Below are 17,427 nucleotides of genomic sequence, written 5' to 3'. Positions count from 1 at the left end.
CTCGCGAGCCGAGCTCGACCCGGCTCGATAAGGGCTCGACTCGGCTCGTTTACTGAAAGAAACGAGCCGAGCTCGAATTCAACTGGATACTCGTTTAATAGACGAGCCGAGCTATGCTCGACTCGTTTGAGCTCAACAGGCTCGAATAGTAGGGGCATTAGCATCATTTCATTGTGTATTTGATACTTTAACCTAATGTTTAATTGTTTGGCTGATGTTTAATTGTTTGGACTCTTTTATGTAATTTTTCATTTTGTTATCTGATCTGGGCTGATGTCGAGTTTGGACATTTTGTTCCTCCATTTGGTAGTTTTCGCAGCAGTTTTAACTTCTTTTTCTATTTCTTGGTCGTGTCTGCCTTGCATTGTCATTTGTCCATCAATTGCATGGTATATAGGCTTCGGGAACTAGTGTGTGGCTGGGTAACAATAGGATTATTTGTTTACATAATAATCTGTTAAGCTCGGCTCGATAGGAAACTCGAGTTCGATCTCGAGCTCAAGTTTTCTACCAAGTACACCGAGTCGATCTCGAACAGCTTGTGAAGCTTGAATTACTAATCGAGCGAGCTCGTTAGAGGTTCGAGTCGAGCTCGATTATCATCACGTGCTCGAGCTCGACTCGGCTCGTTTAACAGCTAATTCACAAGGCAAGCTCTCCCCCCTAACCCAGTGTAGGTTTTGCTTGATCATTTTGGTAGCCAACATGGACCTCTAGTCACTATTGTTCTGGCTACCAACCGTATGATCCTAATGCAATACTCCATTCAGTTGCTTCCATGGTTTTTGTTTGTCAAAAAACTTTTATTTTTGTAATATACCTGCATTCATGTTTATCCATTTCCTTGTAAATATTTTGTAATTTTATGCATGTAATAAATGTTCAATGTTAGTTGTAAGATATGATTTGGCATTGATCCTCCATTAGACTTGATTTGCAAGTTTGTAGAGTTTCTGCATCTTATGAAGAATTTCATGATTTCAATTCTAGATTGCTCCGAGCGACATTTAGCAGGCCTTTGCAAAACTTTTTATAGTTATCTCTTGGCTTGTACACAAGGCTGACAGATGATGGCACACTTGAAATAGGTGATTATCAAAAAATGGAGCTGCATAAGCTATTTCCATTTATGTCAAACATTAATGGTTTTCAACTAAAATTCTGATTCATTAGCTTGCTCTTTCCAAGCACGGGTGGAGACTCTGTAGTTGTTATTTGTTAAGACATGGTAGTCATCCTTCTGACTAAAAGCATTGTAGTGATGGAAGGACATAAATCACATGATAAAGATTTCAATAGCCAAAACTTTCCCATAATAAAATTCGGAAAACTATTTTAGCATTCAAAATACCAAGGCTAAAACTTATCAGGTGAAATTAATACTTATTTCAAAATAGTTATATTTATCTTTAAAGGGTTGCCCACGAAAACTATTCATAAAAGGTCTCTAATTGTAAGGGACCAAATTTATAGATTTTGGAACCTTTTTTGGCATTTAGTTTTTCAGAAACGAAGTAAAACACAACTTAGGATATCAAGGAATTTTGGGTTAAATAGTCTCTGGAATCAGAATAGAATGGACATTATTTGCATGTGGTGCAAAATTGTTATACAATTCATTTGCAATTAATACGGAGAAGAATGAGAAAACAATGAAAAAACAGAAAAATTGTTAAACATTTAAACATGATGGACAGGAATAGTTATACAATTTGGCAACGTTCATGAATTATCTTTATAGCAAATGAATGATGTCTTAATTTGACAAAACCATGACTTTTATTTATATGTTTGGTATTATGGATGGTATCTTAACATATAGTAGTTTCAGTGTTCATAAGAGCATTTACTATTTTCCACTAGAAGATCATATTTCAAAGCATGGAGGTGATTGCTACTCTCTAAACTTATAATCATGTTAAATTCCATTCAGAATCTGAATTATATTTTGTTTGGTAAATCCTTTGGAGCATGTTCTCATGGAATTAGAATAGAAAATGTCAGCTTTACTGAATCAAATTAAACCTTTGTTTTTCACCAAAAAAGAAAATGATAGATAGAAAGAAATAAATAAATCCATGATCTAGGTCAAATTACATTTGTTAAAACAAAAATTTATTGCAATTTTATTATTGTCAAGTGACTTTAACTACAAAGTACATATATGGCATGCAACCATTTTAAGGTCACCTTTTTTAAAGTTTTGGGATGTGAATGATAAACTTCAATATCATAAAATTATAAGTATTAGTACATTATTATGAATAAATTCCATGAATATGAATGTCCATTAAGATGGATACATGCATTCTACCTAGATACATTTGGTACATTAATCAATTCTTATAATTACTAAATACATGTTCTTGAAGTTGTAGATCTACGAATTATCATTAAGAAAGTTCATGTATTTCCTAGCTTGATCTCCCTATAGACAGAGGTGATCCTTACTTCATTTGTAACCTTGAAGTTTTGAAACAACTAGTAGATGAAAGTATAAAATTCTCTCTACTTCTTGTTTATTTTCTTCCTCACAATTTCTTCACATTCTGTCACTTTGTTAATATATAGTTCAACTTACAACAACTACAAACCATCACGAATTAAAGGGATATAATAGCATTAGTTTCACAATATACATCTAATTCAAGTGCATGCAAAGAACTTCCTACTTGCTCAGCTGAAAGCTTTGCATGGGCTTGGTTTACTTGCACCAATTGAGGGATGCGTCTAATGCAACATAGGAATGAATTGATAAGGATTCACTAGGGGTGGCAATTCCTGACACGACCCGAAAACACGACACGAACCTAACACGAAATTAATGGGTTTGGGTTGAGGTTTTGAGAGTTCGGGTCAGAATCAGGTCGAACCTGATGAACCCGAAAAGAAAACAGGTCAATTTCGGGTTAACCCGTGGTGACCTGATATGACCCGATGTGACCCGTTTATGAATTAAAACTAATTTAATAAACATAAAAATTATTTTATCTAACTAAACTAAATCATTTTTTTTTCCAAAGGCATTATTTACTTAATCCAAAATGAATTTATTTAACTTGTGTGAAGTTAAAATTATTATATTTGGACAAATAATATATTATGTTATTTTTTACTTTTATGCTGTTTTAATTTATTTTATATTTGATTTGGAATAAAACACTTTTATGGTGTTTAATTTATTTTAGATTTGGTTTGAAATTATTTATTTAAATTTTTATTACTTGATGATGTAATTAATTTTGTGAAAAATTGATTTTATTAGAAATTACAGTGATAAATTAATAAATTAAAATTAAGTTTCGGGTCATTTCGGATCGACCCGCCAACCCGAAATTTTCGAATTTGTTTCAGGTACCCTGACCCGTTTCGGGTTGGCGGGTCGGATTCGGGTCAGCAGGTTCTTTGTTATACTTAAGCCTCAACCCGACCCGCGCAACCCGAACCCGACCCGATTGCCACCCCTAGAATTCACTAATTTAGCCCGGTTACAAAAGATTTCCAGCTGCAATGTTTGGACACTTACCAGCCATGCTTTTTATTAAGTGCTCTGACCATTGTAAACAAGAATAGAAGAAGCACAAAGAAATTGGAAATTTGGTCTCAGATTGGCCATTGTCCAGAGTTCTTTCGTGGATTGCTCAACTTGATCGTTTTAGTTCTGATATTCGGCGACAAGATTTTTTGCCAACTCTAAAATGATATATCCATTACTATTACTTTCCACTTGTATTTTATGGCACATCCAGCAGGGTAGGAATTCCAATTTGGGGGAAATGGTTCCTGGTCCTCCCTCAGCAAATTTTTGCATCCGAAGGAGAGAGAATCAAAACTATCTAAAACTTATACAGGAGAAAGCTCCATTCCCTTTAGTCGATGTTGTCTCTCCCTTTCCATTTTTATTTTTTATTAAACAATAGAACTAATCCTTTAACAACCAATGAGTATGGTAACTACCCTTAGCTATCCATTGAACTAACAAACAAAAGAGAGCACTCCAATAAGTCAAATGTACTTCTATAGAGTACCATGTTAAGTTCCATGAATTTAGTTAGCAAGAAGAATTACAATCATCCGTCAGAATTTTCATCTAAAAGGGATCAATATCATCCCTTTTCCTTGCAAGATTTTTCCAGCCCACACAGTATTAGGTATATTTTCCCGAGGACAAAGCACTGAAACCTTGATCATGGAGCAAGTCTTTGCGGGTCACGGGGGAAAAGTGATGTCTTACGAACATTGTTCAATGCACAATAAAGCATAACCACACGCTCCAATCCTACTCCAAAGCCACCGTGAATAGGTGCACCACATCTGCACAGGCCAATGATGAATTTATGAACTTTAACATGGTTCAAGTATGCTTTAGCATCACTAGATATAAAAAGTGAACCCAAGTTGACGATTGTGCATGTCAATTTCTAATTTTCATTCAGAAATTAAAAATCCGCTCAATTTGACACCACTGGTAGCAGCAAAATTTAAGATCAGCTAGCTTTAAAATTCTCCATATAAAAATATAGATGGTGATGCATTTCCTCTTGCAAGAAGAGAACAGAAAATATTGTTTCCCTTAGCAGAACAGATCTAAAGAATGAGCAAGATAAAAGTACAAAAGATACCTAAATGAATCAATATATGTTGATATTGTCCTGACATCAATGCCACATGATTCAGCACGTTGAGCCAACAACTCAGGTGCATGGACACGTTGAGCTCCAGATATAATTTCTTCACCTAATAATTAAGACATGAATGAGAAGTCAAGGCAAGAAAACGAGGCAGTACCTAAAGAGTAAGAAAACGGCAATCTCCCTCTTCTTCCCCCACCCCTCTTCCCTAATGAGCCCTCAGTCCCAGCAAGCACTAAGCATTCTCTTCCCAACCAATCATAACTTCTCTCTCTGCCAGAAACTCCATGCCAATCCTTAAAATCTTTGATGTTTTAGTCTCTTGGACAAGAGTTCATAGGTGACTACTCACAAATATTATAATGCATTCATTCCAAAAACAGAAAAAATTACAAGTTTCTTTACAGCACTTAGAGAAATCCTTTTTCACCTAAATAGATGACTTGTATAGGGTTCTCAAAGCCAAGTCAAGAATAATGCATCAATTTCCCAAGAATAGAAAATCCAGGGATTTGCCCCAAGAAAGAAAAACGCATCAATTGATTGATGCAACTTCCTGGAAGAGATCAAATAAATCTTCGAATACATTTAGCATCAGATTCCAAAACGAAAGTTCCTTTATCTTTAGACAAATTCAGAAACTGGTGATTTACTTACTATCTCTTGGAAATAGAAACACATGATAACAAATGGACAAGTCATGTAGTTTATTTCACAAAAATCTTACATTACCACCTAGGCACTTAACATACCTACAAGCTGGAACGTAATGTCAATGCGTATTGACTAGGAATATGATTGCTTATTGAAAAGATAAAAGATACATACTAAGAGAAGGTTAACGAACACCTTTACCTCTTATAAAAACATCAAAGGAATTACTATAAGCAGGATTATCATAACAAGGCATTGTATAAAATGGCCGGACAGCCAAAGGATAGCGATGAAGTATGTAGAACTCTGTGCCATACCTACAATTGAAAACATTGTAGAAAATCTTTTAAAAAATTACTATGCCGATCATAATCTTTCAAGGTTCGAGGCACACATAGGAACAGAGCCAAATAAAACAAGAATGTTAAGAAAAGAATGACATACTTCTCAAACACAAGCTGTCCCAGTTTTCTTTCTGTTTCTGTGTTCAGGTCCCCGAGGGGATCAACTTCAACCCCTGCTTCCTGCATATCCAAAACATACACAAATAAGTTAAACCCAAGCATATGAGTATTTTTTCAGAGATAAGCGCATACCATTATGCTAGTAGCAGCAAAAAGTTTACAGCGAAAACAAGTCAAAAGTCTTGGCAAGCATTGGAATATGTCAGAGCTATATAAGCCAAATTTCAAAACAGCGATGTACTTCAATGACACTGATTAAGAAGCACATTAACCCACAAAACAATTCACCAACAAACAGCGATGTAATTCCACAAATAAGATCAAATCCACATATTTAAACAAAAAAAAATCATCCTTTTTATGGTTCTAAGTGCAAGAAGAGTGCTGAAGGGAGCAAATATACAGATTAAAAGCACTTTTTCACTCAAGTACATAATCCAGCTGTAGTTTTACACATTTAGGCAACGTAACATGCAGTTAGATGATGTGGATAATTAGGAGGAATAATTCACAGTTTACTACCTTCAGAATTTGAATTCCTTCTTCAAATGTAAGCCGCAACGTCTTGGGCAAGTACTGCAAAATAAATCACTTTATAGAAACTTCAAGATGGACATCAATTTAATTCAACAGTAACAATTTGTAGGTTTGCATTTAAACAAAACCTTTAAAGGCTCAAAGGGATATTGTCTGCCAATGGCATCAAGCTCCTTTTTACAGTTCTGATTTATACTGTCAAACATGGACACAAATAAGCGATCAACAACATCCATCACCTGCATCAATGTGCTTACATATGATTAACATTCATTTTCAGCAAATATTGAGCTTTAAACCAATTTATCATACCTCTGAATAATGTTCCTTTATCTCCATTTCAACATCAAGACCTACAAACTCACACAAATGTCTATGTGTAAATGAATCTTCAGCTCTGAAAACAGGACCAATCTCAAAGACACGCCCAAAATCAGCACAGATTGCCATTTGTTTGTGGAGCTGAGGTGACTGAGCAAGACATGCAGGTTGCCCTTTGTACTCCAGCTTAAATACAGCCGAACCCCCTTCACTAGAACCAGGTATCAGTTTGGGTGTATGGATCTCAATACACCCTTCAGATAGCAAAAACTGCCTAAATAACTGCAAAACAATCACACAAAATCTCCTGTAACTTGAAAGTTGTAGCGGATAATGAAAAAGATGGGTTAATATAGGAAAGGATGTCAGAATGCAAGAGGAACACCTCTGCCCGTCCTCAACTTTCATTTTCATAAGGAAAAAAAAAAAGAAACAAATCCTTCCAATGTAAAACATGTCTATCTGAGACAAACAGCAAGCAATAATTACCACCTACAATTAATAAGCAAGTTGTAAATTTTCTAACTATACAAGCCAATTATACTGACCACACTACAAGAAGAGGATCTTATGCCCTTTAATCCCCCTCAAAGTATTCTGCAACAGGTTTTGAAACATGTTCATGAAAAGAAAATGTTATGGAGGCCTACCATCCCAACTTGACATTGAATGCGGAATATTGCCTGATTAGCAGGTGTGCGTAGGTCGAGAAATCTGTTATTCAGACGAGTATCCTGATTAACACGAACAAGTTTCTCTCCAGCCTGCACTATTCAAAATGCTAAATCAGAGTTCTTAATCAATTATAGCCATACACAAAATTAATCATGGAAGAAGTTGCTCGAAACTCATTCCCGTATGACCAACTTCAATCAACGTAGAACACTCAATGTAAGGCAAGAACTCAGCAAGCTCAAAAGCTTAAAAGCAATAATGATGCGAATCATAGCAACAACAATATTCGTCAAATACAGCACTACCTGCTCAGCTTTTTCAATTTCAGCATCACTTCTGGCAGCATCCTCAATATTTATAGGCAGTATAGGGATAGCTTTGCTAACGCAATAAAGTTTCCTCACTTGTACTTCCACCTATATTGAGCGATAATATAACAAGTTACAATCATCCACGGTGAAAACAAGACTGAAACAGCTACTCATCACAACTCAGCCCCTCATTCTAAACCCACAAAATCTTAACTCATCCAACTTTAGCAGAAACATTCCAATTAATCTTAAAAGAGAAAGTTACTTCCTCCAACGATACCTAATTAAAAAAAAAATCCCCTTTATTCTAATATATTATTTAATTAACAAAATTTCACATTCTACTCATCCAAATTACGATTAATAAGACCAAAACCTGCTGAGAAGCGCCTTTAATGGGGTCTTTAGGGACTGAAATCACGCCTTCGACGTCAATTATAGATTCCTTACTCAATGCTGCGGCGTACTTCACCATCTGCCCGCTGACAACATCCGGCGTCACCGTCAACACACACTGTACAGTAAAACCCTTTTCCCTCACCACCAAAAAAGCCATTTTTTTCCCGACGGCTCGAATGGTTTGCGCCCTACCTCGGATCAAGACCACCTGATCTTTCAATTCCTCATTCAAATCAGCCACCTCGGTCCACTTCCGCCCCGTCACGGCCTTGGACTGGAGCTCAATCAATGGCACGTCTCCGTAATTGGTAGCCAATGGATCGGCCTCCTCAATCGAGACGGCCGACAAAGCCGCCGCCGCCGCGTGCTCCTGCCGCTTTCTCTGGCGTTCGAGCTTGGCAGCTTCCTTCTTGGAGAGCTTCTTTCCGGCCGCCGCCTCCTCCTCCTCCATTGCCCCTTCTACTCCTTCTTTAGATACGTCTGCCATAGTTATCGGTGAAAGAGAAAAATGTGCGATCGGAGAACTTTTAGGGTTTCGGGTTTTCTGCGAATGGAATGGTAGAAGAAAGCCAGCCGCTTGTACCCCAAGTTTATGATAATTGCAGAAAGGTCCTTTAGGTTTGTGCAAGCATAATATGTCTCCCCTAAATATCACAAACTGCGGCACTTTGGTGTTATCAAGTAGGTATGGCAACGAGGCGGGGTTCGGGCGGGGGAGGGGCCTCCCCGTTGCCTATTAGTTCCCCCCGTCCCCTGCCCCGTTCCCCGCCTCCTGCTCCCCCCACCCCACCCAGCCCCCGCCCCGCCTTGCCTCACTTTTTCCGCGGGATTAATAAAATTTTATTATATAATCTTATTATAATTAAATTTTAATAAATAATCAAGTATTAAAATATCAACACATCATCAAATTATTATTCATTGTAATTTTATAATTGAAACTCATAAAAACAATCAAACAGAAGTTATTTGAATACAATCCAATATGATGAAATAAATATAACTAAAATAGTCAAATTTTCATTTTTAGTACAAATGCAATCACTAATTCATTATTGTGTTTGTACTTTTTTTTTGAGAAAAAAGTGTTATTCTGTTAAGTGTAATTAGAAATGTAGTATAAATGTATTAGTAAATTTAGTATAACTAATTAATAAATTATATTAGTAGACATGTATAATAATTCATATAATTGATAATATCAATTATATTACATAAACTAATATACATTATACAATACATCTAACTAATAATATCATTATCATAAGTTTATAACTAATTAACTTACATATTATATATATTTATATTTATATATATATATATATTTTTTTTTTTTTTGCGGGTGGCGGGGCGGGGCGGAGGATGGGGAGGGGGTATACTCCCCCGCCCCCTGCCCCGTTTCTAAGTGGGGGGAAAAAATTCCCCCCCGCCCCCGCCCCACCCCCCGCCCCAACCCTTGTCCCGAGAGCCCCTCGCGGGCACCCGCCCCCATTGTCGTCCCTATTATCAAGCGACTTAAATACATTTTCCACTTGAGGTTTGTCAAATTACAAATTTCAATTTATAATTTGACCAAATCAAGGTCAAACCTCAAAATATTTCTATCTTGTATATAAAAAGAAAGCCAAGTTACTGTAGCTAATCATCTTTTTGACACATGTATTGTATATATTTTTGACAAGTGGACCTTTAATTATTTTACCTAAATTTTTCCTTCCCTTTTTTGATTCAATTGGGCTAAAGAATTAAAATATTTTTTCTCTTTGAGAAAACAACTCCATCTTTTCTTTTTCTTCTTGCAGTAACTATTGTCATCCCTCATCTTTTTTATTTTTTATTTTTTATTTTTTAAAACTAATCTAACTAAGATTGTTGCCGTGTTCTTTTTTTTTTTTTTTTTTGTCAAGATGATAACTACTTAGCAAAAAAAATCTTTATTATTTTTTTATCTCATTTTACATTTTCTTTTCTTCCTTTTTTCTTCATCTCTAATCTCTCATGTTTGCTCTATTTTTTTATCATAATGTTATAGCCTACTAGCATTTGTTTGTTAAATTTATAGGATGATGTTTTATTTGGTAGTTCTTCATGGATAAAAGGTGAAATATTAAAATATGTAAAAAAAATTTTAGAATTCATTTTATACCAATGATCATTTTCTATGAATAATAGAACAAAAATTCATTCTTTTATTTTCTTCTCCTATGATTTGATTTCTTACTTCACATTTTGTTTCCTTTTCTTTGTTTTTTGGTTACATTTTGTAATTATCTACAATTTTGTGTATTTGTTTAGGAGAAAGATATATCATGTGATGTTTCCACCAAGATAAATCTAACTAGGCATTCTTGTACCTCCATTTTTCTCCATTTCTTTCTTTTTGCAATTATTTTATGGCCTATTAAATTTAATAGAAGGATCCAATAAGATTTTGTATATATTTAAACTAAAGTTAATTTTTGTTTGTTTTTTAATTACTCAAGTGTTGTAGTATGAATTGGGTTGGTATACAAGGATTGCAGTCGGTGGTGGAAGTCACAATTGAGGCTTTCGGCCTAGAGTGTGACTTGACAAAAAATTGTTAGAAATTTCAATTTTGATTAGGAAGATGTTTTTGCAATAAAAAAATAGTTCAATTCTAATTTGTATATGTAGACCAGGAAACATGGCAATTCAAATTTTTATCTAACCTTGCTATTTATATTAAGGAGTTGCAGAATAATGTTGTCACCTTTAGGCAGAATTTAAATAGATGAACTGGATTCTTCTATCAAAAGAAAGAAAAATATCAAAGTTTATAGTAAGCTATATTGATGTTGAAGATTGTGCCATGTTTTAGTAGCTTCCTAAACTTTTTCTCATTATTAAAATACTAAAAGTATTACGACTGCTTTTGATTTAGTTTTAACTAAAACTATACTACTATTAATACACCAATGCACTTATAGTGTATTAAGTTTCTCTCCTTTTTGGGTATCATCATAATAGTGGTTCAAAAATCTTTATTCAAATCACAATAAATAGAGAGATTGACTTCATAGATGGAATTTCTCTTCACAACAAATTTTGAGAAAAATTTTATTTATACTCCATATTGTGTTAATTGTGTTCCTACAATAAACAAAAACTATACAATAAAAATTATAGCGAAAGTATGATTAACACAAATGAGAGTTCAAATAATATTTGTCAAATTTAATTGCTTTGATGCTGAATTTTTCTCATATATTTCTATTCATTCATCGTGTGTCAAAATAATTTGATGCTATGCATTCGACAGACAGCGGGCATTTTGGTCATTTTACATAGCGCGTAACTTTGATTGCACACGACGTAACTTTGTTTGCACAACGTATAACTTTAGTACAAAAATTTACAAGCCCCACATACGTTGTGAAAATCGATGTACAATTTGTAATCTGGACTGCACATTTTTTTTTGCCAAAATCTGGCCGTTGACTGTTCAGGGACGATCATCAGAATGACCGTCCCTACCCTTGTCCGCATTCGACTAAATTTTAGGGGACCCAAACTGTGCTTTGCACAGTTCAAGTACCTCTAGTAACCAATATTCCCTCGCGCTGATGAATTTAAAAATTGGAATGGAAACAGGACAACTGAAGTGCTAAGTGGCGGTAAGAAGGGAAAAACATGTTCCCCTCCCTAAAGCGATATGGCATCTTGATCCAATAGTTCAGTGATGTCTTCTTCTTTTTTTTTTTTTTTTTTATGTGTAAGTAGGAAGACTGAGAAGGTTTAAATTCAAAAATCCTCACTTATACTCTCTCTTTATCTTTCCAGCCTTTTCCTCAAACCATCCAATCTTTCTATCGCATTAATATTTTTCTTCAATTGGTTGCAGCGGGATTGTTTGAAAATTTTCTCCAATTGGCTATAATGGGGTTGTTTTTTCTCCACAACTTTGTTTTCTCTAGATCTTTTTTGTTCAATTTGTGATTAAGATGAGATTATCCCTCCACCAATGTGTTTTCCTATATATATATATAAAAAGGAGTTGGTGTTTGACTGTTGAGTGATTTTCATTTGACATTTTGAGGGGCAAGTTAGTCAATTCATCAGGAGTTTACAACTAAGTAAGGGTTCAGTACCAGCATGATATGCAGATTGATGTGCACTTTGCCTATCTTACCCTTAGTGGGCTGATGTTTCAGCTTTTACTCTTGAAAGTGGCCGTTAGTGTTGTAGTTAAGGCAAAGAGGTCTTTTAATGGAGCTTGTGCAAGTCAGCTTGCGAAAAGAGCTGGAGGGATTATGTTGCATGCAGTTACACAAAACCAATTGAGCAAGTCATGATTAGTCTAACATGATTAGTCTAACATGAATGCATTTACAACACGATTAATTCTCTATTTGATAGTGGAAGTTTAACTGCAGACTTTGTCTCTTCTGAAGTTTCACAAAACCAATTGAGCGGTAAAGAGTTGGATGATTATAGTAAGCAATTATGGGTTATTTAATGCAATAGTAATGGATGGAAGATGAGAGACCCATTGGAAAGCATGTCTGAACTGAAATAGAAATTCTCTTGATTTTCTGAAGCATTTGCTGAGCAGTTTTTTTTTTTTTTGGAACCTACAATAATAGGGGTTGTTAACACAAAGTATGGTTGCATGAGGTGCTTAACTAAATGGGCAAGGTTTTTGCTCTGTGTTTTTCCATGTACATACCAGATGTGTGTATATCAAATATCTAAATGAACTAGTGAATTCATTGTTCAATTTAGAAAGGCCAACTATATTTGTAACTTTATTCTGTAATTTCCCTGTTTTGCAGATTAAGAAGGAAGAGAATTGTACTGCAGAAACTTTGTCATCAAGGTACTTTTCAACAGCATTTCTGTCCTTGACATATTATATCAAATATAATAGTTACAATTAACTCATTATTTTGGTGTGCATGACTTGCTGTTATTTTAACTGCCTTTTAATTTGTGTGTTCTTCTCTTTTGTGTGTTAATGACCATGGCAAATTGCACCTGACCACTGCAATTTGGACTTTGGAATTTGCCTTATTTCCTCTCTTCCAAATTATGTGCATGGCTATGTGTCTGTTGAATTGCAGTAGCTATGGTCACAATTTAAAGGTTTATTCTATTTGTGTTAGCACTTAGGATGGATATCAAAAACTACTGATAAACTTAATTGTAAAAGACAAGCTCACAATTAAAAGGCTAGAGAAAAGTATGCTGCCTTATCAGTGGAAGAGAAAGAAAAAGTTCGACAGAAGCAACGAGATGCTTATAATAAACGCAAAGCATCAAAACAAAATAGACTTACCTCTTCCATAAAGGCTTTGTTTGATTCAATGTAAAATATTTTCAACGGAAAATGCCTACTATGGAAATTTTATCGAGGAAAATAATTTCTTTTTCCATTTTTTTTCCCTATGTTTGGGAGGAGATGGAGACTACAAATCTTTAGTGGGCTATTGCATAAGTGGTGGATTTTGTTCTAAATCTTAAGGCTGGTGGGGGAGTTTGAATGGATAGTCTCACTACTTAGTAGGCAGACATGGAAAATAACTTCAGCTCATTTATATGGGAAGTCCTTTTACACCATCTAATGTAAAATATTTTCGGTAGGAAAAAATTTTCCCAAAGCAATAACCCAACCAAACAATAGAAATTCAGGAAAACATTTTCTGAAAAATATTTTCCTTCCAAACAAATAGACGCTAAATCTGCATCAATGAAGGATGATAAGTTGCTGATACTAAAAAGTATTACAGTTGATAGAAAGCTTTGTTACCTTACTAAAATCCACTAACAAAAACTGTGTAATCCAATTATTGTTGGATGTTGAAAAGGAGATTATATACTGAATACTACAAACTGTGGTGATTAATGCAGACACAATACACAGTGAACAAGTAAAAATATCTGAAGGAAAGGATGATATGCAGAAACATAAGGAAAATGCTACTACATTTTCCACCTATGAAAAAGGTTAACATATCTGTCAAAATTCAAATACAATTAGCAGAAAATATAAATTCATGTATAGGATATATGTTACAGCAAAATGTTACTTTTACATATAGGCTCTACATCTAAACTTTGCTATGAAAGAACCTCAGTAGAAGCAATAGGAACAAAGCAAATAGGTTTTCTCATTAGTACATTTGCTGTTCAAGATAGCAGTGTTATAAGTAGACTTATTGCAATAACCACAACTTATTTATGTTATAGATTTTCATCCAATCTGCAATAGTTGCTATAATGATTAACCTTTCTTTTTTTATAGCAATAACCTTTCTTTCTTTCTTTCTTTTCATCTATATGACGATTAATTTGCTGTGCAATAATAAGTCCACAATTTCAATTGCATAATCACCTACATGGTTGACTTAATTGAGTAGGCAAACTATACAATAGCAATTCTTACAACTACATCACTATTGATTGCAATTTCCGTTTACCAGCTTCATCCCCTGCACAGGTTACAACTCACACGCCGAGCGCGGGTGCCACCCCTAGTAATGTTTAGTGAAATTTGTTGTTCAACTAATTGTTGTTTATTGAATTGCTTTTTAGAAATAAATTGAATCAACAAAGGGCACCTTAAAGCCCTTAAGAAGCAGAAGTTAAGGTCACAAGAGTGACATTAAATAGAGGATAGACTCTATGTTAGGATGGATTAAGGAAGATGAACGGCAAGACTTGGTTCTTTGTAGGAGCGATATCGATTCAAGTCTCGATCTAAAGTATAATATACAAAGAGCTATAGCAATTGACAAAGGAATTCTATTAAATTTGACAATGAATATTTTATTAATTATTTCTATTATTTTATTTTTCTTTTAAAGTTCCTCGCCTATAACCTTGACATAAGTTTTGATCTAATAAAAATAGGGGCTTTTCTACTCAGGCAAGGAATTTTTCAGCCACTAATAATAAATGTATCTTTTTCGTATATTAAAATTATTTCTTAATTTCTTCATGTTTAGATTCAAAAGGTCCCTTTTCCCCAAAATAGTTTGATACTTGGATGCGTACTTTTAGGCACAGAATAGACTCATAGGCCTTCCTAAATTAATCTATGATTTTAACATATTAATTGAGATAAACTGATTAATAGAAGAATCCTTAGACAAGTTTTTGTTATTAGATCATCCATTTTTATTAACTAGATAACGTAAAGTTAATTAAACATAATAATATATGACAGAGTAATGCACAATTCACAAATGATGCTAGCTTGGGCAGAAGATTTGTAAAAATTCTAATTAAGATACAAATACTACTATTGGATTATAGTATTGGTGATTTCTACAATCTAAGAAAAGACGTGTCTTAGATTGGCCTGTAACAAAATAAGAGGCTCTTGAATTTCTAATTGTTGGAATTTGGGTTGCTTTCCTTCATCTTGTTTGCCTGATGAAGTGATGATGCTAATGCATCGGCAGTCACCTCCAATTCTCTCAATCTCTCTCAGGATTTGCCATTCTATCTAATCCTTTTACAAATGTTAATTGTTCCTATTACTTGCTTGAATGATTGCTTCTTTCTATCCTTGATAAGGTTTTGTATTGTAGGCTGAGTCAAAATTATCATCCCGTGACTCCCGAATGCTTGTCTAGGTTTTGGATTTTGGATGCTATATTTTATTCCAGTTTGAGGTGTGCAACGAATTCGAAATCGATAAATCGAAAATTTGAATTCGGAATTTTTCAAAATTTTGGTACCAGAATTACCGATCGAATTCAATTTAGAATTCACCAATTCTGATTTCGAATTTGGTTTCGAATTCAATTCGAAATTCAGCAAATTCCGATCTCAGCGAATTTGAAAGCCTTTTTTTTGTTCCTTTTTTTTTTAAACAACTTCTCATATTTTACTCTTTTTGGTAAAACAACTTCTCACCGAATTCGGATAGAATTAGGTTTTGCTCTTTTTGTCCTTTTTTGAAGTTTTTTTTTTAGATGTATTGTTATTATGTTATATAATACAAATTTTATATTACATATATTATAAAAAATATTATATTATATATATAAATATTATAGAATGAATTTGAAATCAAATACCAATTTTGATTTTCGATTTCAAAAACTTCATTATCGAATTGGAACCAATTTCGCATAATTCAAAATCGAAAAAACCAATTTTCATTCCGAATTTCAAATTACCCATTTCGAAAATTCCAAATTCAATTCGAATTCGATCAGTAAATCAGAATTTTTCGATTTTGCACACTCCTAATTCCTATTGGAATGACATGAGTCATCCAATACTGAATTCTGTCAAATCCATGGCTCCTATTGACAACTTCGACAACTTCTTTTTGATATATATATATATGTGTGTGTATATATATATATATGTCCATTGGCCATGCATGATGTCCTAACACTAGTCTAGTTATCCACTATCCGAGAGACATTATTGAGCCAGGAATCCTGAGGTTGTTTGGAAACTATTCAAAGGTCAACAAAATTGATTATTTATATTAAATTATTAATTGAAGACAAAATAAGTCAATGAAATACCTAAACAACCCTAGACCATAACTACTAACTCTAATAAAGTTCCGGACACCTACTAGAGGTACCTTTAGTGTTCATATAAAAAAAATTTGCGAAGAAGATCTCAGTCCATGGTATTAGAGTGGCCTGGTTATCCAATATGATAATAATACTATAACTAAAAGATGAGATTAAAAATTTAGAATCACAATTAGAAAACATAAATATTTTAATAAAACTAGCAACTTTAGATACTATAGTAGACTTGTTAAGGAAAAAGAAAGAAGTGAAGGATAAAATAAGATTAGCTAGATAACAAATAGAATTTGTTAGTTATGAAAAAGATAGAATACATAGAATTGGAAATAAGTGAGTTTAAAAAAAAAAGAAAATTGTTAGTTGATAATTTCTAGTTAGATTGTAATGTAGAAGGAAAACATAGACATACAATTCATAGTGAAGATAGACTGTATAATACATTATTAGATTTATTTATATATCTGTCAGACAATTTGATAAAAAAATTAAATATTGTCGAAATTATCATAGATTTCAATAATAAAAATAACCAGTTAATTAAAGGGATAGAAGAGAGATTAGATTACATAAAAGAACAAATTAACCAAGTAAATATTAAAATAAATAATTTTGAAGAAAGGTTTTGTAGTACCTATTTGATTAAATAAGAACCCAAGGCACCTAAAACTTTAGGATTTGAAAAAAATTCCCTGCAATAGGTAGATAAACAAATTTATCAAGTGAATGGGCAAGTTCAGAAACTAGAAATTTGCAAATAAATTTGGATTAAAATAGAAGAAATTAGAAAAATTACATATGGCGAATGAATAATTTAGAATATATGGAAGCATTAAAAGAACCCAAAAAATATCATAAAGATGCGGAAGGACTTAATAAGTATCAAGACCAAATAAATAATCAAAAATTTAAAAGA

At 33.7% G+C, this 17,427-nt stretch overlaps 1 protein-coding gene across 2 annotated transcripts; it reads right to left on the bottom strand.

Annotated features, from left to right (window-relative positions):
* Positions 1-4,001: 4,001 nt before the first annotated feature.
* LOC113716848 (aspartate--tRNA ligase 2, cytoplasmic-like) lies at positions 4,002-8,759 on the bottom strand. Of its 2 annotated transcripts, none has more exons than XM_072070582.1 (10): positions 7,970-8,759; positions 7,588-7,698; positions 7,291-7,371; positions 6,599-6,889; positions 6,415-6,525; positions 6,272-6,325; positions 5,730-5,809; positions 5,487-5,602; positions 4,623-4,737; positions 4,002-4,314 (listed from the first exon to the last, which is right to left on the bottom strand). In XM_072070582.1, exons 1-10 carry the CDS (start codon positions 8,477-8,479, stop codon positions 4,188-4,190), a joined length of 1,596 nt encoding a protein of 531 aa, XP_071926683.1. In that variant the 5' UTR covers positions 8,480-8,759; the 3' UTR covers positions 4,002-4,187. The 2 variants fall into 2 exon arrangements, with proteins under 2 accessions (XP_071926683.1, XP_027097155.1); XM_027241354.2 differs by having other exon boundaries at positions 7,258-7,371; positions 7,970-8,758.
* Between the last annotated feature and the right edge of the window lie 8,668 nt (positions 8,760-17,427).

Source organism: Coffea arabica, chromosome 11c (genome assembly GCF_036785885.1).
Source record: "Coffea arabica cultivar ET-39 chromosome 11c, Coffea Arabica ET-39 HiFi, whole genome shotgun sequence".
Taxonomy (NCBI): domain Eukaryota; kingdom Viridiplantae; phylum Streptophyta; class Magnoliopsida; order Gentianales; family Rubiaceae; genus Coffea; species Coffea arabica.
This window is presented reverse-complemented; position numbering and strand designations above follow the sequence as displayed.

What these genes read in the sequence shown, in the direction of transcription:
- LOC113716848 (XM_027241354.2), bottom strand. Translation starts at nt 8,479, where the DNA reads ATGGCAGACGTATCTAAAGAAGGAGTAGAAGGGGCAATGGAGGAGGAG. An exon ending in TTCAATGTCAAGTTGGGATG is followed by an intron (nt 6,890 to 7,257) that starts GTAGGCCTCCAT and finishes ATTGTTTTGCAG; the next exon opens with TTATTTAGGCAGTTTTTGCT. An exon ending in ACATATATTGATTCATTTAG is followed by an intron (nt 4,315 to 4,622) that starts GTATCTTTTGTA and finishes TGGCCTGTGCAG; the next exon opens with ATGTGGTGCACCTATTCACG.